The sequence below is a fragment of the Lytechinus pictus genome, chromosome 14 (genome assembly GCF_037042905.1).
Source record: "Lytechinus pictus isolate F3 Inbred chromosome 14, Lp3.0, whole genome shotgun sequence".
NCBI classification, from domain to species: domain Eukaryota; kingdom Metazoa; phylum Echinodermata; class Echinoidea; order Temnopleuroida; family Toxopneustidae; genus Lytechinus; species Lytechinus pictus.
Genome location: NC_087258.1, coordinates 25,488,971 through 25,513,664, shown reverse-complemented (window position 1 = coordinate 25,513,664; position 24,694 = coordinate 25,488,971). Strand labels below are relative to the sequence as shown.

Genomic DNA, 24,694 nt, shown 5'->3' with positions numbered 1-24,694 from the left:
TATGTGTGGTAACGTGTGTGGTAATTGTAATGCATGTGGTAACTGGTGAGTGTTTACCACACACCATTTACCACACAAATTACCTCATATTTTACCACACACCAGTTACCACATGCATTACCACACACCAGTTACGTAACTGGTGTGTGGTAGTGTATGTGGTAACACGTGTGGTAAATCGTGTGTAGTAATGCATGTGGTAACCGGTGTGTGGTAAAATGTGACGTAATTTGTGTGGTAAGGCGTGTGGTAAAATGTGAGGTAATTCGTGTGGTAACGCGTGTGGTAACTGGTGTGTGGTAAAATGTGAGGTAATTTGTGTGGTAAATGGTGTGTGGTAATGCATGTGGTAACTGGTGTGTGGTAAATGGTGTGGTAACTGTCGTGTGGTAAATAGTGTGTGGTAATCTATGTGGTAAATGGTGTATGGTAATGCATGTGGTGACTGGTGTGTAGTAACCATCGTGTGGTAAATTGTGTGGTAACCGGTATGTGGTAAAAATTGTTACCATAAATTAATCCCTTGTGTGGTAAATGTTACCGTATATTAATCCATTCATGTGGTATTCCTGTGGTAATGTTGTGTGGTAAATGTTCCAATTTACCACAGGACAATACCACACGACATTACCACACAATACCACAGGACATTAAGACAGCATTACCACACAACAATATATGTGGTAATCGTGTGGTAAAGTCCTATGGTAATTATATGGTATTACCACAGGACATTTTTGTAAGGGAAAGTTATCAAATTCTTGGTTTGAGGTAATTCTTCAGATAAAAACAGGAGAAATGGGAGAGAACAAAACAGAAAGAAAATATCAAATTCTGATTGATGTGGCAATTAAACTTCATGGCACAACCCCATGATAATGGAGACCTTTCGTTTTCTGTGACGAGCCATGTGGACGTACGAGATTAAGGAATTTTGGGAGCGCTGCGCATGCGCGAAGTAATCTGTGACGAGCCTTCTCGTTCACTGCCCAAATCTGTGACTCGTATTTGAGGGTTTTGACGTTCGGTGTCATGGTGCTCGAACGAGCGCTAGTTCGTACATGATGACGTCATCCAAGCTTAGCAAAAATGAACAAAGCCGCATCAACATTTGAGTTTCGTTGATTCAGCAGGGCTGGTAAACTGCAAATTACTGCTTGTTACCAGCTTTTCCATTACATTTAGTGTGTCCTGTTTTCAGACACTACATATCCGATAGGTAATTGATGTTCTATTTCCAAACAACTGTGTTTTTTTCGGCTTTTGCACAAGAGTGCAAATGTTGCACCCACAGTCGCCCCACTGGTTCGTAGCGTGATGCTACGCCTGATTCTCCGGCCGAGCATCGGCCCACGGCCCGCTCGCTATCACGCTGGTATAGGCTGTGGCCTGGTACGGGTACGTCGACTTAAATCGAAACTGTTTTCATCAATGTACGAACGTGATACTGAACGAGCGGTGTCACCACTTCCGGTGAACTGGGACTACATGTACGTTGCATTCGCAGACAATCGAAAGCTCCTTAATCATGGACCTGGCCACGGAGGAATAGTCTATTTTTACTGGGGGTGCTGAGCGTTGTCACAGCACCCCCAGTAACAATATATAATCCTCCGTGGCCTGGTCCATGATGATAATCACACTGTGGGTTTTACAATCATTTATATTCAACATACTTTTATAAACTTTCTTTTCAACCAAAACATTTTTTCTAGCTGTATGAGAGTGCATATGACAACACATTCTTTAAAGGACAAGTCCACCCCCCAAAAAAATTGATATGAATTAAAAGAGAAAAATCCAACAAGCGCAACACTGAAAATTTCATCAAAATCGGATGTACAATAAGAAAGTTATGACATTTTAAAGTTTCGCTTAATTTCACAAAACAGTTATATGCACATCCTGGTTGGTATGCAAATGAGGAGACTGATGACGTCATCCACTCACTATTTATTTTGTATTTTATTATATGAAATATGAAATATTCTAATTCTCTCCTCATTGTCAAGTGAAACAGGGATTAATTCCTCCATGAACATGTGGAATTAGCATTGTTTAATACTAATATGATTCAGTCAAGTCGGTCCCTGTGGTCAAATCTGTAAAACATGAAATATTGTATAATTCAAACCAAAAAAAAAAAAAAGAAATAGTGAGTGATGGACATCATGGACTGACTCATTTGCATGTCACTGAGTTGTGCATATCATTGTTTAGTGAAAAATAAAGCGAAAGTTTAAAATGCCATAACTTTCTGATTTTACATCCGATTATGATGAAATTTTCAGTGTTATGCTAATTTGATTTTTCTCTATTTATTAAAATGAACATTTTGCTGGGGTGGATTTGACCTTTAAACATAGACTCAAATCATCTACTTACCACTTCAGTAGTTGAGTTGTTACACTCCGGGTGCGAGTGAACTTCGCATGCTTCCCCTACTTCAGTGTAACCACACAGCAAACCGTTCGACTGGCACTTCTGGGGTAGATTTTGCAGCTTCAAGGGAAGGGGTGGCTCTGAAAGTTAAACAAAATAAGAAATAAAAACTCATTAATATAATTTGCAAAATCCTACAATTAAATATATCTTCAATGAATGGAGAGGGCATGAATATTTAAAACCGTTTTCCATCAATTCCAGTATTCCCACCATCGTTCAATTATATATTTTGTCTTTCTTCCTATTTAAGAATAGAACCGAAAGCTGAAGCTAAATTTGGAATCTAACCTTGAACTTCAGTGGATCTTTTAAAAATTTCATTATTATATAAGAAAAAAAAATCTCATTACAATTTACAAATAAGAAAAAAACATGTATTCACTCTACTTCCCTCTTCCTTTTCATCATTTCTTCTACTCATTTTATTTCTTTCAGAATATTTGCACTGTTTTCTTGCCATCTTTTTCAATACTCAATGTTGAAATATCTTTAAGTATGTAAGTCTTTAAGTAGTGTGTCATTCTCTAGAAGATGCACCTTCCTTTTTGTTCCTTTCTTTCTAACTATAAGTTTTTTTTCATAAATGAGTTTAGAGAATAACCATATTTCTATTATCTAATCTTTGTTAGATGTGAACTAATTCCCTGCCAGGTGAAATCAGAGACTATGTGCTGTATCTGCATGAACCTACATGTAGGCCGAGGAAAAACATACTGAATTAGCTCTCTGCATAAACTCAGTTAATTACACAAGTCATGTCGTATATCTAAGTGAACATTTAATAACTTACTACCACAACTATTGCTCCTGCTGGTGCTACTGCTTAATGACAGATCGACATTGCATATTAATATTGCAATCATCATCATCATCATACCAGCCATGTTCAGCCCACTGCAAGGCGAAGGCCTCCTCAAGTTGGTGCCAAAGGTGCTTGTCTTGTGCTGAAGCGATCCAATTTATGCCAATGAATTTTGTGAGCTCGTCACTCCATCTCAATTTTTGTCTACCCCGATTTCGTGATCCTAGCCATGGTCTCCATTCTGTGATGCGTTTGGTCCACCTATTATCATGTGATCTTGCAAGGTGGCCAGCCCATCTCCATTTTGTTGATTTAATTGCTTTGATTATGTCTATTACTCTAGTCTGGCTCCTAATCCATTGTATGGTTTTCCGGAATATTGCAATAATGAACTACTAAACACAATTTTAATACAAAAATTACTGAAGCACCACCAACCATGGTGGCAGTAATATAACTACATAAGGTGGTAACCATGGGCAGCAATAAGGGAAGTGGAGGGGGGGGGGGGGAGGATGTGACTCAAATTTTGGATTCTGTAGAACTGCCAAAGGGAGAGGGCTGCCTCATTCATTTTGAAGTGACAACAAATCTCAAGCAATCGTCGTGCATGGTGGTAACCTATTCTTCAAAGATATGCTATTCATTTGTAATATTTTGCTAATATTTTCCTAGACAAAACTTCAAGCTGTAATCCCATGAAATCCTACCGACATGTACTGGAAATTGGTGGTGCCTGTACAATCCTATGGGAATTACAATTTTCAATATTCAATGATGGTGATCCCATGCTTCTATTTCCAAAGACTTCACATACCTCTGTCCTTGTTCATTCTCGCGGTCTTCAGGGGCGACCCCGTAGCGTTGGTCCCTGCCGACCCGCTCTCCTCCGTCCTCTCGCTGCTCGACCCCCTCGACAGGCACTGATTGAGGAACGGGTTGGCCCTCTTCATGGAGTCCCCGCGGAGCAGCACGGATGCCAGGGTGCTCTGCAAGCGGGCGGTGTCGCAGAGGAGGGCGTAGATGACGATGGGTTCGCCCCTGCTGATGGGGGCGTGGTGGTGGTTGAGGGGGGTTTGAATGAGCTCCATGCCAGCAGGAAGGATCCACTCGGCTGTGATGTCGCTGATGGTCGGCTGTAAGGCATGGCGGACGACCGACATAACCTAGAATAGGAGAGTGATAGAAAAGGACAGACTGGAGATTTTAACCATCAGTTCTAGTTTAATCTCATGGAGACTTCTAGGCCCCGTCTTACAAAGAGATAAGATTGATCCAATCAATCGTGACTCTATGGAAATCCATCAGTGTCATAATTTTTTCTACAGGAAATTTGAAAAATGTCCTTTGTAAACAAGGGAAACACACAAAATTGTAAAGAAATCAATGACTTAATGGATATACATTCATATCCCAGCCATGATGGCGTAATTTCCTTCGGCAAGAAATTTATCCACATTGTGCTGCACTCGACTCAGGTGAGGTGAATGGGTACCCGGTAGGACTGATTCCTTAAACGCTTTAGCGCCTATTAATATGGCGGCTTAGCTACAGCCGGGGTAATAATATGATACCAAGTATCAAAGCGCACACATAGTAACTGCGCTATATAAATGGACATATTATTATTATTATCATATCTAGAAAATTTTTTGAACCAACATGCATTTCATATGTTGACTTTGCTGGCTTTCCATAGTTGCGATGATCTTATCAATCGTTGCGATGATCGGATCAATCGCAACTCTTTGTAGGTCCGGGCCCTGATTATGCTATAACTCACATTCTCCTTCTATACCCCAGCCTACAAAGATGCGGCCTTAGTCTCAAACATGGTGACGATGACTTATTATCAACACTTTCATTTACACATACACTTAGGCTTGATTAATTTCAAAGTAGAAATATGGATGAGGCGAGGGGAGAAAGTCAAGGGTTTTTCTTTTACTACTGTCCATTCACACCTGTCTGTGCCTTGCAGGGACACAGCTATGAATGGTATATCATCACTGCACCAATTTCGGGCCAGCACACGTTCAGTGCAACTACATGTAGGTGTCACCTATCAATTTTCACACCCAATGTCACCTTTCCCTCTAAACTGTGTCCCCCAAACCTGGGGGCTGTTTCATAGAGCTGTTCGTAAGTTAAGAGCGACTCTAAGAATGACTGGTGATCCTTCCTTACGCGCTAAACCATCGCCAATGACCATTTTGGTATATACCATTTACCGCAAGAAATGATCACCAGTATTTCTTAAAGTTGCACTTAACTGACAAAAAACTTTATGAAACACCCACCAGAACCCACTCAGATAAAGGGGGGGGGGGAGACAGGAAGATTTATCTGCAACCATGAAGACTGGAAGATATCAAGGGAAATTCTGAGGCTTTTGAAATTCTCTTCTGCTCAGAGACCGATGTGAATGCGTAGTCTCTCGGTCGGGGGTCTTCATCCTTCGGCAACTATGCCCTTTGAAGAATAATGTCAAGCATCACTTTGTGCTGAAATCAATCAATGGCTCTGAGAGTACATACACTAAGATTGTGTTTAAAGGGATGGTCCGAGTGTAACATCTGGAGATATTTTCCTTTATGTTTGGATATTCATGGACACACTAATAAAAGTGCCTACCAAGTATGTATCTTGGAGTTGATGTTTATATGATGTATCTTGGAGTTGATGTTTATATGATCTGTTGGAACACACAGTATATTTCATGGTGGCTAGCGGTCGGATCTGATCCCGCTAGTGGTGACATTAGACTGTGATGATGCCCTACGGAAATGTGAAATGATAGGGAAGGAACTTTGCGATGTCTGTGCGATGTCTGCCTGAGCCGTCGCTGTAGTCCCACATATACGGATCGCGGTGAGTTTTCACTGTACTTACATAGTTACAGCCTCATTCTCTGTGCTTGCAGCTTAGTGAATTTGTGCAGCTGTGTGTGACCGGTGAACTAAAACGTCAATATGAATGACTCCGTCGTGCCAAAATTGTCCTGGGAAGATGAAGATCTCCCAGGAGCCATTCAAATATTCAAACAGCAGTGTGAATTGTACTTCTCCGTGAAAAATGTCAGAGAGGAGAAACAGGTGGATCACATTCTGCTTTTCATGGGCACCCCTGGCCTCCGCATGTATAATTCATGGGACTTAGCAGAAAGAGACAGGAAGAACATCGCAGTTGTGTGGAATCGGTTTGAAAAGCAGCTTAAACCAAAGTCCAATTTCAGAGTCGCCCGCCTATACTTACAGAGATTTCGCCAGCAAGAGAGTGAAACTGCTGATAGTTTTGTGTCCAGACTGAAACTACATGCACAGACTTGCCAATTTCGCGATGACAGAGAGTTCGCTGACAGAGTCGTTGAACAATTCATTGCTGGCACGCGCCACACAGAGCTCCAAAAGCAGTTACTGGGGCAAGATGAACTGAATATTCAGCAGTGCTTGGACTACGCAAGAACTCATGAAGCTTCTATCTCGCACATGCAACAACTCGCAGGTGTGCGTTTGCAGTTGTCCCCAGCAGTCCACGTAATCCAACACAAACGAGATTGCAGGAACTGTGGGAGGAGCCATTCTTTCTCGTCACGTGAATCTTGTCCAGCGTATAATACGACATGCAACAGCTGTGGTAAGAAGAACCACTGGTCAAAGATGTGCCGATCAAAGCAAGGTGTGCAAGCATCTCGTGGTCGACAACAGCGTGATTCAAGCGGTCGCGATCGCGAACGTCGACAACAGACACGGTCCATCTCGCATAAGCGTGGGAAGCAGAGGAGTTCTTCTCGCAATACATGGACAGCTACTCGTGATGTGCACTACACTGATGCGCACACACCGCCTGCCCAGGATGACACAGGTAGTGAGAGTTTTGACCAGCTGTCATTAAATGCTATCTTCACTTCGCTTGATGCGATTTCTGACCAAAGTGATGACGAAGCATTTACACGCATACAGATCCGTCAAGATGAACAAGAACGTATTATAAACCTCCTTGTTAAGGTTGACACCGGCTCGCAGGTGAACACGATACCTCTACGCGTATACCGCCGCATGTTTCCCTCAAATCTTGATGCCGATGGTTTTCCCCGAAAAGGCCATCTAAAGGATACCAGCTGTGTCCTGACAGTATACAATGAAACGGCGATTAAACATTATGGAACAGTCACATTACCCTGTCGTCATGGTAACACTGGGTGGATTAATGCTGACTTCCACGTTTGTGACACCAGCAGACCAGCAATTCTCGGTTTACGCACATCAAAAGCGCTTCAACTGGTGGCCCTCACTTTCTCCATAGATTCGCGAAGTGTACAAGACAACACACAGCGTGACCCCATCCGCTCGGTAGCTGACCTGAAGTCGCAATACCCGCAACAGTTTGACGCGATCGGTGATTTCGCTGGAGAGTACCACATTGTACTAAATGATGGCGCCCATCCTGTGGTGCATGCTCCCCGTAAGTGCTCAATCCATATCCGCGACGAGCTGAAAGCTGCACTCGATGACATGGAAAAACAAGGTGTCATTCGCCGAGTCACTGAGCCCACCGACTGGGTCAGCAGTCTAGCCATCTCGCGCAAGGCAAACGGTCAGCTACGCATATGCTTGGACCCAAAGGACTTGAACAGTGCAATCAAACGGTGTCACCACACTACACCTACCGTCCAGGAAATTACGCACAAGCTCACAGGAGCCACGGTGTTCAGCAAACTGGACGCAAAACATGGGTATTGGTCAGTGCATTTGGATGCAGAAAGCCAACTGCTGACCACGTTCAACAGCCCGTTTGGAAGGTATAGCTACAAGCGTATGCCATTTGGCCTAGTGATGAGCCAAGATGTGTTCCAGCACCGAATGGACCAGATCCTAGAGCAGTGCACTGGCGTCATCGGGATCGCAGATGACATTGTCGTGTTCGGGGACTCACAGCAGTCACATGATAGAAATCTGCACGCCTTGATGGAGGTTGCAGCTAAGTCAGGTCTGAAATTCAACAGCAATAAGTGCTCCATCAATCAGGAACGAGTCGTTTTCTTTGGCATGGTCTATGACAAACATGGTGTCCATCCGGATCCAGCAAAGGTCCAGGCAGTGAGATCTATCCCAACTCCACGTGACAAGACTCAACTCCAGGAATTTTTGGGGATGGCTACCTACCTGAGCCCGTTCATCCCCAATCTCTCTAGCCGTACAGCAGATCTTCGTGAGCTTCTTCGGCAAGACAATGAGTTCGTTTGGTCTGAGAATCATCAGCGAGCTATGGATGACATACGCGATCAGATCTGTGAGAGTGCTACCCTACGTTACTTTGACCCCAACAAGGAGAGCATTGTACAGGTAGACGCATCATCTCGCGGATTAGGAGCTACACTTCTCCAAGATGGAGAACCCATCGCGTTTGCATCAAAAGCGCTGAGTGATGCTGAGACCCGATATGCCAACATTGAACGTGAAAAGCTCGCGGTCGTCTTCGGATGTGAGCGGTTTCATATGTATGTCTTTGGTAAGCATTTCACAGTCGAATCCGATCATAAACCGTTGCAAATGATCCACCAGAAGCCGCTTACCTCAGCGCCACCGCATTTACAGCGTATGTTACTACGCCTCCAGCAGTACGATTTTAACTTAATCTACCGCCCAGGGAAGGAAGTCCCAATTGCTGATAGTCTGTCGCGGTCTCCAGGAAATGACAACACGCATATCGCACTCGACATGCAAATCAACCACATCCAGTTCACAGAGCAACGAATCGCAGATGTTAAGCGAGAAACCGACACGGATTCAACACTATCGCAGTTGAAATGTATCATAGGCCAAGGATGGCCAGAGCGTATGAAGGACCTTCCATCTCAGCTCAGACCGTATTGGTCATTCCGTGATGAGCTGTCAGTTGAAGATGGAATCATCATGAAAGGTCCCCGTGTTGTAGTGCCAAAGTCAATGCATGAGTATGTGTTAGGAAAGTTGCATGAAGGCCATCAGGGTTCTACGAAAACGAAGCTACGTGCACGCGATTGTGTATATTGGTTGAATATCAATAGCAATATCGAGAGTGTCGTAAACCAGTGCGCGACATGCCAAAAGCACCAGAGATCACAGCCTAAGGAGGAGCTACTCCCTCACGAGCTTCCAACACGACCTTGGCAGATTTTAGGCACAGATCTGTTCCATTTCGAAGGTCGCGAGTACCTGATCATAGCAGATTATTACTCAAAGTTCCCATTAGTTCGCAGAATGCCCGTCGAGTGTACAAGCAAAGCTGTCATTGAAGCTACGCAACAAATCTTCTCTGAGCATGGCATACCCGAGAAGGTTGTAAGTGACAATGGTCCGCATTTCGCCTCCTCAGCATACAAGGAATTCGCTAGCAATTGGAATTTCGCGCACGTCACATCGTCGCCACATTTTCCTCAGTCGAATGGATTCGTTGAGCGAGCAATACAGACCATCAAGCGTACATTAGCAAAAGCGACATCGTGCAAGCAGAATATCAACATGGCCCTTCTCTGTTTACGCACAACCCCAATCGACAGCGAATTGCCTAGTCCAGCAGAGCTTCTTTGTGGTAGGAAGTTCAAAAGCAACCTGCCCCTAGTGATACACAACACATCATCGCGCAAGGAGCAACATTACCAGCGTCTACAACAGCGACAAGATCAACAGAAAGCGTATCACGATCGATCTGCACACAATCTGCAGCCGTTGAGACCCTCACAACGCGTTATGGTCCAAGATGCACGCACGCATTTGTGGATTCCGGGACAAGTTGAAGAATGTTGTGATGAGCCTCGTTCGTATACAGTCGTTACCTCCAATGGTCGTGAGCTACGTCGCAATCGACAACAAATTCGCGATCTTGAGCCAGCTAAGAAACGCGTAACTTTTGATGAAACCCCCCACTACGCTAGCACTCCTGACACGCGGCAACGCGAACAGACACATGAACAGCAGTCACGTGATACTAGACCACGTGATCCCAAAGTTGTAGAGAACAAACACCAGCAAATGACCAGGTCTGGAAGACTAATCAGACCCCCAGACAGGTTTACCATGTAAATTTGCATATTCGATACACAGTGATGTTCATGTGTTGGTTTTTATTCATGTTCAAATGTCCTTTGATATTACTATGTTCATGTACACTATATGTGATTCAAGATGCAGTGTTAAGTTGCAAAATGTGGAATCCGTGTAATAACATTTAAAATGTTACACGTTATACATTTTTTTTTTAATGTCTTTGTGTACTCTGAAACAAAGGTGACCATTCTCAATTGTGAAGATGTTATTTTTTTTCATAAATAGAGAATAAGTACTTCTCAGTCAGAGTGTTGTGTATGCATTCCTTTTAAATAGTTGCCAAAAAAAAAAAAAAATTAGACATGTGTGAAGAATTGATATAGTTGTGGTTTTTTACCTAAGGGACAGATGTTGTACATGTATGTGTTTAAGTTGTTTGACACTTTAATGTTACCAGAATAACCATGTGAAAAGCATGACATGTTATATTATTCAGTTTTAGATACTGAAGGTACAAAAAAAAAAAAAAAAAAAAAAAAATCTTTAACCAGTGCACATACCAAATATCCCATCTTTGCAGTAAAGTTATGAAGAAAACAGTGTTTGAACCATTTTACACAAGTTAGTACCGACTGAGTGAATTATGATAATAGAAGTGTATAACAACAGTTGCTTATTATACAGGACATAATTAATGTGAAGTCAGTTATGCAAATTACACATAGATATCTGTTCAGTTTTATTACAACCATAGTAATGATATGGTAAAAATCAATTCATATGGATGTTTAATTGCCTGATGGTGCACACAAGGATATATATAAATTAGAAAGGTTATCTCACTCTTATTCTTAAAAAAAAAGGGGGATGTAACATCTGGAGATATTTTCCTTTATGTTTGGATATTCATGGACACACTAATAAAAGTGCCTACCAAGTATGTATCTTGGAGTTGATGTTTATATGATGTATCTTGGAGTTGATGTTTATATGATCTGTTGGAACACACAGTATATTTCACCGAGCTGAAAGTATGAATAGCTTAATAAATAGAGGAGAATTCACTGAGCAAAATGCCGAAAATTTCATCAAAATCGGATAACAAATAACAAAGTTATTGAATTTTAAAGTTTAGCAATATTTTGTGAAAACAGTCGTCATGAATATTCATTAGGTGGGCTGATGATGTCACATCTCCACTTGTTCTTTTGTATTTTATTATATGAAATTAGGTTTATTCAAATTTTTTCCTCCAAGAACTAGAAAAATTGGATTGACAACTGATTTAGTGCATTAGATATTTATTGCTGCAACTTATTTCATTATAAGGGAGACATATTATTGACACAAGTATAAAATAATGAAAAAATTATGATTTTATGTAATAACATAATAAAACGGCAAGTGGAGATGTGACATCATCAGCCCACCTAATGAATATTCATGACAACTGTTTTCACAACATATTGCTAAACTTTAAACTTCAATAACTTTATTATTTGTTATCCGATTTTGATGAAATTTTCGGCATTTTGCTCAGTGAATTCTACTCTATGTATTAAGATATAAATATTTTCAGCCCGGACCATCCCTTTAATGTTCAAAGCTCTTTGTATGTTATAATCGACTTGAAGCATGCCGGTGACATTTTCTTCTGTGCCAAATCAGATTCGCCATCGTTTCGATTACCATCAGCTGAAGAACAATACATATCTGTACTGTACATGTATTATTTATTGTTAATAAGTATTTGAATGCAAGTTTCATTATTAATAAAAAAAACATCACAACTGTGTGTATTTTACGAAATACTCATGCCTGGTGACATTTTCTGAAGTGTTCCTCATATACATTAAACATATTATGTATCTTGTTTATGCATGATAAGAACATGTCTACTGTTGTGTGTATCTTACACACAACTCGTGATGAAAGCCACTTACATGAAATTATAAAGTGATTTGTTTCAACACATTTCATAAATTTTCAACAAGACATAGTGCACATCAATGCATTTTAATTGAAGATAACTTCCTCTAGAAAGATAAGGTGATGGAGCTACATGCATATCAGTTTGGAAGATGGATTGTGAAGTATATTTCAATAATTATACTATGTCAGTATTCTTCAGGGGGGGATACACATTTAAGAAAGTATAATTTCCCTCTTTATCATAAAAGGAGAGCAAACAAAATGAGAATGCCAGGGTTCAAAGTTGAATTTAGCCACCAAAATCATGTTCAGAATGAAGTTGAATATTGGTATTTGGACAAATATCAAATTATTTCTCTGGGTTTTTGTTATTTGTAGAAAATACGTAAGTTTGTATTTTTGTTTGTTTTAATCAGTAAAATGTTATTGTTTGTGCATGTGTTTGTACAAAATAAGAACTTATTTTGCTGTTTTCGTTTCTTTAATCATGTTTATTGTACACTCTTAAAACAAATCAGTCAAATTGACTAGACCAGTAGTCAGCTGGGTGCAACTGAAATGGCAATCACTGATAGTCACATTTCTGACATACATGTACTGTATATTCTAGTCAGAAATAACGACTAGAAAATATTCAAATATGACTAGAATAACAATTGCATCCAGCTGACCCTACTAAGTAGTCATTTTTGACTGATTTGTTTTTAGAGTGTATAATTCACTATCTAAATTAACTCCCCTTGAAAGAATTTGTTTAATCTAGTTCTTTAACGGACATTTCAAAATCTGTCACCTGACTATCAAAGTAACTCTTTTCATCTGGAAAGCGAATCAATACAAATGCAATATTCCTTCTCCATGAAAGCATACATGCTGTTTTATCACCAGAAGGAAACAATTCTTTATACTGATTATTTTGCTCTTATTGTCATTCCTAAGTGATGAATGTTTATGTTTTGCAAATTCTAAGTAAAATATCACACTGTTGGGGTTTTTCAAGAAACTTAAGATCAATTACAAATACATACGGGATCAAAACAATCAATCAAATATCTTGAAATCATCACAAATTTGCAATTGATTGCTATATAATCAGTTTCTTGCAACAACAAGTATAAACTGACTTCCTGCAGTAAGAATCGATCTATCACTTGTAAATTATCAACAGATATTTCCAATTAATTGCAAATGTTTTGTGCAACACCTCCTGTGTCTCAGCACTCCTATATAACAACCACAACTGGGAATAGCTATAAAGACATCTAAAAGTTCATCCTGCGAGGCTATTTTAGATGAAACTTCCAAAAATTATAAACAAAGACAGAACAGGTGCAATTTCATAACAATATGTCAATGTTTTCGCTCAATGCAAATAAACTTTAAGAATAATCACACTTGGGAATTCTAAATTTGCTTTCTGAAAATAACATGCAAGAAAGCATTGAGGATTTGTTTGCTGTTCTAATGGATGAAAAATGCCCTAAAATATAGATCTTTATGTGTATTTTATTCAAAAGAAGAGCTTCTTGCAAGCAAACAATGTTTAAAATAGAATATAGGACTAATGTTAAAAAAAAAAACCCAAAATGTAATCAAAGTGAAAATGGAATAACAGTAATGCGTTGATGTTCTACCCAAAATTAACTTTGCCTCAGGCTCTGTTTCTCATTACGACTAATTTGTTTCAGATTTGGGGTTCTGATATAACTCGGAAGTTTGACCATAATTTTTTCTGTGGTTTTTTTGTTCTCTGCCGAAACCACAATGCAGAGAACTGTCTTCGTTTGCTTACAAGGAATCAAAGGAGTACTTACCAACTAAAAAGTTTTATTAAAAAAACTATTGTTAAAAAGAGCTTGATCAAAAGAAGCTTGCAATATCATCCAGTGGCCTCCAGTTATTTCAAGGCCTAGGATTTATTAAATCATTCCACTCACTCACACAAGAAATACAACCAATTAGTTAATCAATCAATCAATACATAATTAATAAGTCATTTACTCATACACACATTTATAATCAATACGTCATTTACTCACTTACGCATACATGATAGGTCATTGCTTACAAGCACTTAATCAATCAGTCATTTACTCACTTACACAATCAACCAACTGATCAATCAAAATATTGGTATCAATATTTACAATTATTTGGAGGGAGAAATCTGATTATTTCCTCTCTTTGTCCATGTAAAATCATATATTCATCAATACCCCATAATATCTATCTTTTAAAATTCTTAAAATGAATTCAAATCCATGCCATATTATTGTTACATTTCAGTAGAATACAAACAGGAAATATGTCAGCAAAGGGACAAAAAAAAAGTCAAACTCAATTGTGGCTGAAGTTCGAGCCAAATCAAAATGTTTTTTTTTAACTTTGCAAAATGATTACAAAATTCTTGTTTATTTGACCCAAATATCCAAAGCAAAAAAAAAACCAGACTGTTTGTCCCCAACAGCAATTACTCGGATCAAGAAATTTATAAAGACTGTAAAATCAGCAATTATAACTATTCCACAATAGCAAATTGACCATCAAAGTGACAAAAAAGTGACTATACTGATCCAGATTAATCTCCATCAGGGCAATTTCTTCCTCTGCTGTGTAAAATTTAACACGATCGGATTCCCGATAAACAGGAAGAAACGAATCACTCGTCACAAAACACATTAGAGGTAATCATATAAAACAAGGGAGTGTTTCTCATTTTGTTCCACTGCATTTCATCCTCCAAACGCTGCAAGACGTATCACAAGCCAATCCATTCTGCAGTGAGAGGAATAATAATCAGAGCCTCGGGGAAATCACCGACTAGTTACCGGTTCCATGTCTCAATTGTTGTTTTATTCTCTACTTTGGGTCATGCAACCTCTTGAATGAATGTTTCTCAACCATGCACAAACACAATTTTCTAAACCTTGATTCGATTGCCTTCCCGCAATTGGAAACCAATACACGTACATTCCCTTTTGTTCTTTGTAAAAGTATAATTTGGTCATGTCTCAAATGGATGTTATTCTCCGCCACAATTTTTTTTCAGTGCAAACATATTGTTGTCGCCACGACAGACTGATTTCAGAAAGGTTGATTGCAAAGATGTGATGGTATACGTGTGTCCTACGGGACAATGCAGGAGCTCTCATCGGCAGGGAGAGAAAAAATTCTCTTTGTATCTTTGTGAAAACACATCGTAGTCCCCTCCCAACTATCTGCAATTTTGTTTCACAAAAATTTTTTTTTTTCTCCACATCAGTACAAAAAAATCTCCATGACCGACTGATTTCAGCAAGGTCGATTGCAAAGAAACGATAGTATATCCCGCGGGATTTTGAGTAGGCTCTTACTGGCCGATAAAAATACATTTTCATATCTTTGTGAAAATATATCTTGGTCACTTACTCAAACACTTGGGAATTTTGATTCACAAGAAATACATGTTTTTCCCTCCACATCGATGATCAGACATCAGTCTGACTTCGGCAGGGTAATCATGATAAGAATGGAGCAAGTTAGTCCCTACAGTACCAAGCAAACAGAATATATTTTAAAGGATGGTGATTTATTTTCTCACCTTGCTAACTTCCAACAGAATAAAAAGTTTTTTTTCTGCGATTTTGTATATATTATAAATGATAATAATAATAGTTATGTTGATATAGCACTTCATATGTTAGTTTCTAAGCGCTTCACATTGTAATTATAATTAGCCCGGTCATAGGATATATCACTGTTCCACACATTAAGTGCACCATCTCCACTCCCTGGGGAGCATCTTGGCCAGGCAACCATTTTTTATCGGTGCACACATGCCAATCTGATCACACTGAATTTCACATCCTACCGGGTACCCATTTAACACCTGGGTGGAGAGTGACAAACGTGGATAAGTGCCTTGCCAAAGGACGCTAACGCCGGGTGGGATTCGAACCCTCAACTCTTGGTTTAAGTGGTTTAAGAGTCAAGTGACTGAACCACTACACCATGAAACCTCCATCTTAGAACTTGAAAGGGAGTCCATGACAAAATATTCAAATTCTCATGAGTGCTGTTGGTCTATGTACAAATCAATTGATAAGAAATTACACCCAACACTTTCACTTCTAGCTTATTAATCTGGAAAGGTTGAACTCCTGGAAATGTCACTGTATTTCACACAGTTATAAATACCATTCATGATTGACGATTTTTATTTCAACAATCATTTTTATATTGCTAGAGGGTATTCATTGTCTCGCAATCTATTATGGTCAACAAGGAAATTCGTGATCACTCTCGCAAAAAGTGTTCACTAGCTTATTTTAGTTTTTCTCAAAGGAAGAAGAGATAATGTTGATAATTTATTTTAGGATAGAATTTTGTTCTTCAAATAATAATTTGGAATAAGTGTGATGCAATCTTTAAGGAAAATACAATACAGATTCATTCAAATATTACTGATTAATTTGTCAAACATGGTATTCTCTTGAATTAATTTGAATGCAAGCCAAAAGAAATTTGATAAGTAAATGAAACAACTGAATTATGGAATTCTGGTGAATTTCATTTCAGCTGCTAGCTCTCATTTCCATTGAATCTTATAATTTAATTTTTACAGGCTGAAGAGAGAGAGATAGAGAGAGAAATCAATATTTGACACAGTTCTGCTGAATTCAATTCACAATCTCAAAATTTAATCTCAAAGGATAGATATTTATCATTCTACTGTCAGGACAAGCCTTAAGAAAAATTAATTTCTCTAGCTACATATATTCAACAAAGTATAATTCAAGAATGTTTGCATCTATGGCCCCCCCCCCTCCCCTCCTCCAAAAGCAAAGTAATAATTACTGTGTTTACACGCTGCATCGGCTCGCGGTTCAGTACAGCGAGCCGATGCAGAATCAGCTTTTTTGTTGTGTGTAAACGCGATTGTCTTGCATCGGCTCTCGGTGCAGAATCAGCTTTTTTTCTATGTGTAAACAGAAAGCCAATTCTGCATCGGCAATTAGCGCGCATTTCATTTACTTTACCATTATGACGTACTTCAAAGCGCACGGATCCAGCGTTTATCCGTCTTTATTATGACGTATAATGTTGGTGCAAATCATTTCAGGTTTTTGCCACGCGAGCCGATTCTGCACCGCGAGCTGTGACAGCGTGTAAATGCGGTGCAAGATAAACCAAAAGCCGAATCTGCATCGACTTTTGGTTCTGAACCGCGAGCCGATGCACGTTTAAACGCGGTAGCTTTGACTTGGTTTCTAAAGTTAAATGTCTTGGATTGGACTGAACAGTGCTTAAAAAAATTAGATTAACATTTAGTATAGATTCTATTCAGATTTAATCCTACATGTAGGTTTAAATTGGATGAAAATCCTGTACTGATGGAGGTTAATCGTTATATACCATGGAGGCATTATGGTCAAGTGGTTTTGACTCTCGTCTTTAAAGCAGGACGTGGGTTCGAATCCCAGCCACGGCGTGTTTTCTTTCAGCAAGAAATTTACCTACATTGTGCTGCACTCAACCCAGGTGAGGTGAATGGGTACCCGGCAGGATTGATTCCCTGAATGCACCAAGCGCCTTTAGCAGCTGGAGCTACAGCTGGGGTAATATATAGTGTGCCATTGAATAGGCAACTAGATAATCGGCGCCTCATGATTGCTATATATTATCATTACCCAACGTTTGAATTTTGAGCACAGACTTCATGGGGATGATGGATTTACCATCCTTATTTAAATAAATTATGTAGTTGGATCATTTCTAAGAAAGGATTACAAATTTCCTTTAAAAAAATAGAGGTATGATTGAAACAAATTTTAAATGTTTGCAGTTATGATACCATGAATACATAAACTTGCCATAGATAGCTGCAGTCTGATTATATTAAACTGCTGATATTATTATATCTACAATCTATTATCATTATCATCTAACTGTCACATTTATATTTTTATTATAAATCATTCTGTACATTTGTTTTTTTTTATTATCATCGTAAATTTTGTTTTGATTTGACAATACATGGAGAAATGCAGTTTAGATTATTGCGATTCTGCTAGAAAAAACGATTCACTAAATTTGAGAGCAAATGAGTTATTGATTGTATTGGTAACAATATCACACTGATACAGTTCCAATGGTACTCATGCATGATTGACCTTCATCCAACAAGTCACACACACACACACATGCATCAAAGGAAAGCTAAAATTTATAAAGGTTTTATTTTCATTTGGTCTAATGCCAATTTGGACCTTTGGAATCCTCTCCCATACTCAATTAAATCCTCTTGCTCCCTGCACTCATTCAAAGCTAAAGTTAAGGTCATGTTACTATCGGAATATGTAAAGTAAACTTTCTTGTGTCATAATCGTGTTCTATCATTCCTTTTCCATCATCATTATCATTATTTCCACCACCATCACCATTATCACCACCACTATCACCACCATCATCATCATCATCATCATCATCACCATCATCTTCATTTGTCATTATCATTGGTTTTTTTTCTTGATTATATATTATAGCAAGTGTTGGCTTGTTAGATTTTTTTCTTCTCTTTTTTATATTATACTTAATTGGTACTTAAATAATTCGTTATTATCCATTCTGCTCATAATAATATGATTATATGGTTAATATATGTTTCGGTTTGTCATATTTTTCAAGCATTTTTTTCCTTACAATGGCAATCTATCTTCTGCTACTAATTTTATGCTAAATGATATATGCCTGATTTATTGTCAATATATATTTGTTATATCTATGTTATATTATATTGTTATGTAGAAGAAAAATAAAATAAAATCAAAATAAAAAAATTGTCCAATTGCCAACTCGTCTACTGTCATTGGGTCTACCATCAGTTTGCCCAATTTCCAAATGGTCTAATTGCCATTTTGTCCACTCACAATTTTGTCTAATAACCAGTTGGTCCAAAAGCCATTTAGTCCATATAGCATTTGGTCTAATTAGACCAAGTATTAATTGGGCAAAATGAATGAAAATAAGACGGGTATTAGACCAACTGGTTATGAGACGAGACGGTCATCGACAAATTGGTGATAAGACAAAGTGATGATTGGACCAAATGTTTATTAGACCAAGTGGTTGTTAGGCGAAATGTTGGACAGAATGGCATTAGACTAAATGATGGTAGACCATGTTGTGAGTGGATGAGTTGGCAGTAGACAAATTGGTACATTGTAATTTACCTTTATAACATAAACAAGTCAATGACTATGACAGATGCAAAATGTTAATACGCTTTTTCGTAGAAAAGAATTTTGATACAGAGACATGATCCACATTTGTCTTTCTGAGTTTAAAATTTGTACAGCCAAGTCAAAAGATATCTTCACTCTCAAAAACAAACTAGTCAATATGACTAGATTTGTAATCATCTGGGGGGGACCAAAATGTCTAGTCAAATACATTTTACCACATTTGAGTGCAAGATGGTTACGTTACTAGTCAGATGTAAATAGCAACTTGCAATAAATCTATAAAATAGTGGCATACAGCTATTCTTTTCATCTATAAATAGCTAGTTTGCTTTATGAGTGTACAGGCCTATAAATTCCATCATGCGCCATCACAAAATGGATGTATAAAATGACTGGAATGATTACCTTGGATTATTCATCCCTTCATTTACCCTTTAACTGAGCTCAAAGAAACTTATAGATTTTGATGAAAAAAACGAAAGGGAAAAAGCAAACGTAAACTGATTGATTATGAAATTACAAGTGAAGTAGGATGCATTGGTTGTTGGTTGACTGAGTGTTGCTATGGCAACTATCGTTTTCTTAAGATGAATACAATGTTTCTTTCAGTGAGGCAGGAATAGTTTTAAAGGGAAAGTTCACCCAGATAACAAGTTGGTTTTACTAAAATCAGTAGAATTACAGAAAAAAATATCACATGGGTTGAGTGCAGCACAATGTGGATAAAATTCTTGCTGAAGGAAATTATGCCATGGCTGGGAAAAGACTAATCCACTGGGCCACAACTCTCCACAACAACTAAGAAAGTCCATTCACCAAAAAATATGATTTCTGTCAATGGGACTTGGGCAAGGGAGGTTATGTAGCCCTTTAACATGGTGTTGACAATGATAAGTGTAACTTACCTTACTCTGCATGCGTTCCCCTGTGGCGATAAACTCCGCCCTCCCTCTCCCCGCTGACGCAATGCCTCTGATGAGGCGACGCGACGAGTTCTCGCCGACACCGAAAGCGTGCACCCTGTCAGATGGAACAAGATAAGTCAACGAGATGAGTGAGGTGACGAGATGGAGGACGTAAAGCGGAAGGGGATGGATGGATTTGGAGAGCAGAGGAAAGAGGAAGAGTAGTGGAGAATAGTGTGTGGAACAAGAACAAGATAAGTCAACGAGAAGAGTGAGGTGACGAGATGGAGGACGTAAAGTGGGAAAGGGATGGAGAGAACGATGGAGGGATAGGGAGAGCAGAGGAAAGAGGAAGAGTAGTGGAGAATAGTGTGTGCGGGGGTAGTGAGGAAGATGAGGCAAATAAATATAAGTCATGTTGATCAGTGAAGATAGTGAGAAGGGGATTTGATTTATTTATTTCCACATTCCAATAACAAAAGTATATACAAGTGAAATCATTTTTTCACAGCATAACATTAGCAAATGATAAAAAGAATAACATATGCATACATACATTTTAACAATCTACTTGAAGTACATGTATATCTATCTATATCTGATAAAAATTTTTTTTCTAAATTATTAAAACAAATAGCAGAAAAAATATATATATACATATATCAACATAATACATTTTGGAATGTGGGAGACCTCCATCTTAAGCTTAGAGCTTGAAAAAGAGAGGAATGAAAAAACAAGTGAAAGAGCTGGGAAGAAACAGGAAATAGAAGAGCAGGAGACAACAATGCAGGAGAGTGTGAAAGAAATAAATACGTAGGGGATTGATGATGAGGAGGAAGGAATGAGAGCAAAGGAAGTAAAGAAGAAGGGATTAAATGGTAGAAGTGATGGGAAAGGAAGAAAATCTGATAGAAAAAAAAGTTGAAGGGAAAGGAATGAATGGGAGAGTCAATAATAGATGGAGAAAGAGGAGAGATAAAAGAAGTGGCTGGATGAAACTAGGTAGTAATAAAATGGAAAGAGGAAGGAAGTATGCAGATTGAGCGAGAGGGAAAAAGAAAGAGAGGGAGAGAGACAGAGACATAAAAAAATTAGAGAAACAGAGAGAGAGAAATACAGAGAAAGGTGATGATATCCTCATGAAAACAAATAAAGAGACAATGAAGTCTGGCTTTTTTCAATTTGACTCATAATACTGGAGGATGCTACGAATACATGTATCTATCAATATCTAAAAATCCAATGAATCCAAATACTATCGAATTTCAGAGAGAAGAAAGAGAGAATTTGTTATTTCATCAAACACATCAATCAATCTTTCTGTCTGCACAAATGCCATCGAAACACAAAGAAATAAGACAATTGGCATTAATTGCTTTCTATGGGAAACACACATTCAATAGTAAGGACATAAAAAATCGGAAAGGGCATATCTTGTAAGAAAAGACGTCAGTTTTTCCTTGTGTATGACGTCACAAGGCGGAGAGTAGATTTTACGATCATCGTTGACCTCTAAAAAGAAACAAGATTCTAGCAAAACACGTTGAAGTGGTCCCATTATTCACGAGTCCGTTTTATGATGACAAAAAACAGTGGCGGATCTAGCTTTTCGCTAAGAGGGAGGGAGGGGGGGGTTGACAAGTTGGTGGACCTAAACACAATGAGCTACGACGTAATGCGTCTTCTTGCGCGACTCAAAAACAGGAAATGGGTGTTGGGACTTTGATCCCACACTCCTTTTTAAAAATTGTTTTTGGGGACCACGAAGTGGGGGTTTAAAACCCTAACCCCTCCCCCCTAGATCGGCTACTAAAGTAGACATATATATATCTGCTGTGTAGAACGACACACAAATGGGTAGAATTGATGTGGTTTAATTATTGGCTTGTTCAAACTTCACTTTGTCTCGCTGTCATTTGGGCCATCATGCACAGACTGATCTAATTTCCACTTTATTTATTATTTTGCACATTGTCAATGGCAATGTGGTTCGTAACCATATCTATCATAATAGACAAATGAATGGGCGCGCCGTGGTCTAGTGGTTCCAACTCTTGCCTTTCAAACAGGGGGTCGTGGTTTCGAATCCTAGCCATGGCGTGTTTGCCTTCAGCATGAAATTTATCCACACTGTGCTGCACTTGATCCAGGCGAGGAGAATGGGTATTATCGACAGGATTAATTCCTTGCATGCACTGAGCGCCGTTAACCAAGCTGGGGTAATAAAAGCAAGCGCTTTGTGTCCTCAGGCAAAGTGTGCTATATAAATCCAGCTGTTATTATCATTATTAAATGAGGCCTTGCCATCAATCGCAAGTATATTTTAGCTCCCTAAAGCAATCGTGTATTGCGATTAATTGTCAATTTGTGATTGATCACTGATCTGAATCATGCAACAAGTAGTACATGTAATCTGGTTTTCTGCGGCTAAAATTGGTAAATTCATTGTAAAAAAAGGCAACAGAAAAGCAATTCTCGCTACCCCAAATAGGAACAAAAATCTCATAATGCGCGAGACGAGATAATTTTCACTTCGTCGGGTCGTCATCACCACTTCCGGTTCAGAGTTATGCTCGCGCGAGGTTCGCAATACTGAGTTTTCCACCACGCTGAAATCGATGCCAATCAGCGTAATATGTACAGATTATAATACGTTTTATCTAATTTGGTCAGTTTTGATTCCATTTGAATTATAAATAGAAATAAAAAATATATTTCACGTGAAAATGTGAAAGAGAGGGTTGTGATCACGAACTTTCCGAGCGAAAGCGACGTTGTGTTGTTGTGCATGACGGCACTGTTGATCTGAATGGCAAAACAGTGCATTAATTGGACTTCCGATCAGGAAGTTGTAATACCGAAAAGCTATCCCATAATGCAATGCGCGTTACAGGGATTTTCCCGGATCTCGGCGAAATCGCTATTTGGGGTAGCGAGAATTCCATGAAATCATCTACCTTTTTTGTATGTCCGACCCCGATTTTTCTCAAGCCTTACCTCATTCATAAACAGACCAAGTCACGGTCCTTTGAGAAAATTACAGACAGCTGTCAAAAGAGCAAGGATTCAGAGACAGAAAAGTTCATGAAGGTCCCACATATAGGGGGTCGGATGTGCATTTTTTAAAGGAATTTCCCAGTGTATTTGTAATTGATTGCAAATATTTTCTTGCAACACCCCCTAAGTTGTGTTAGACCAACTGGTAAATGGAAAATGACAATATGACTACATGTACATGTAGTAGACAAACTGGTTGAAGACAAACTAAGATTATACCATGTACATGCAAGATGTCACCAAACAGAAGTTAGACAAAAGGCTGTTGACCAAGGCCCGTATGGCACTATGGTCTAACTCTGTGCTAAAATTATGGGAAGCCAAAAGTGTCAAAATTTGTATTAAGTTGTCTGTTTCTTATGCTTACTGTGCTCTTTCCTGATTCATTGATGGTGAAGACAATCATCTATTTATACTTCCTAGACAAATATGAATGATTTGAGAGCAAAATGAGCTGAAATATGATATTTCTACTGTCAGTGATTTATGTAACAATTGGCTATCCATACTTAAACCACAACTTTAAACCTGAGTTTAAGTTAAACCCGACTTCAGAATACGGACCCATGTGTCAACTTGCCATTTTGACACTCAGTGGTGTTACACTATCATATAATGAATTACCGTAATAAGTTGAATCTTTACTTTTACTTGTTTTTTTTTCCATTTGAGTCACTCTAGGTACCACCTTTAACATACAAGTTCGTTTATTTTGTTTCCACACTTTCCTGTAACATGAGGATCACTATTAGTCACTGATGATGATGTCTCATCTGGGATCTGCTTAGAATGACGTCAGCGAGGTCCAAATGCGTTTGAGACTTCCGTCCTCTTAATTCCATTCTTTCGTCAGGCTTTTCATATCCTTCTATCACATTAGAATGTTCCATGGTGGAGTTCTGCATGTTTCTTTTTATCTAGAATAGTATATTTTACAATAGATGATATTTTAAAATCTCCCTCCCTCCATTCAATTTAACCTTTCAACATTTTAATTTTCTTCGCTATCAGTATGGCCGTGTACAGAACATGATTGGTCTTTTAAATCTTTCTCTCTCTGTTTCCTTCATCCTCTCTGTTTGTATCTTAATCTCTCTCTCCCTCACCCATAATCTTACTCATTAACCCCTCACCCATAATACCCCATCCCATTTTCATAAATTTTCTTTAATTCTCTTTATCTGAAAACACAGCAATTATTAGAATCTTAAAACATTTCCCTTTTCATCTAAAATCCTCTTAGGATGATGTCAGTCACCATTGTAACATCTTTTCAGAATTTTTTTTCATTTAATCCCT

The 24,694-nt window shown here is 38.7% G+C and overlaps 2 protein-coding genes across 2 annotated transcripts; one reads left to right on the top strand and one right to left on the bottom strand.

The window, feature by feature from the left end:
* Positions 1–753: 753 nt before the first annotated feature.
* Positions 754–4,410, bottom strand: LOC135156604 (uncharacterized). The gene is made up of 3 exons (XM_064109181.1): positions 4,065–4,410; positions 2,386–2,522; positions 754–777 (listed from the first exon to the last, which is right to left on the bottom strand). Exons 1-3 carry the CDS (start codon positions 4,408–4,410, stop codon positions 754–756), a joined length of 507 nt encoding a protein of 168 aa, XP_063965251.1.
* A 1,809-nt stretch (positions 4,411–6,219) lies between these two features.
* LOC135156603 (uncharacterized protein K02A2.6-like) lies at positions 6,220–10,311 on the top strand. The gene has a single exon (XM_064109180.1). The coding sequence runs from the start codon at positions 6,220–6,222 to the stop codon at positions 10,309–10,311; it is 4,092 nt and encodes a 1,363-aa protein (XP_063965250.1).
* Positions 10,312–24,694: the final 14,383 nt, after the last annotated feature.

What these genes read in the sequence shown, in the direction of transcription:
- LOC135156604 (XM_064109181.1), bottom strand. Translation starts at nt 4,410, where the DNA reads ATGTCGGTCGTCCGCCATGCCTTACAGCCGACCATCAGCGACATCACA. An exon ending in GAGAATGAACAAGGACAGAG is followed by an intron (nt 2,523 to 4,064) that starts GTATGTGAAGTC and finishes TTTAACTTTCAG; the next exon opens with AGCCACCCCTTCCCTTGAAG. An exon ending in ACAACTCAACTACTGAAGTG is followed by an intron (nt 778 to 2,385) that starts GTAAGTAGATGA and finishes TTTTATCTGAAG; the next exon opens with AATTACCTCAAACCAAGAAT.
- LOC135156603 (XM_064109180.1), top strand. Translation starts at nt 6,220, where the DNA reads ATGAATGACTCCGTCGTGCCAAAATTGTCCTGGGAAGATGAAGATCTC.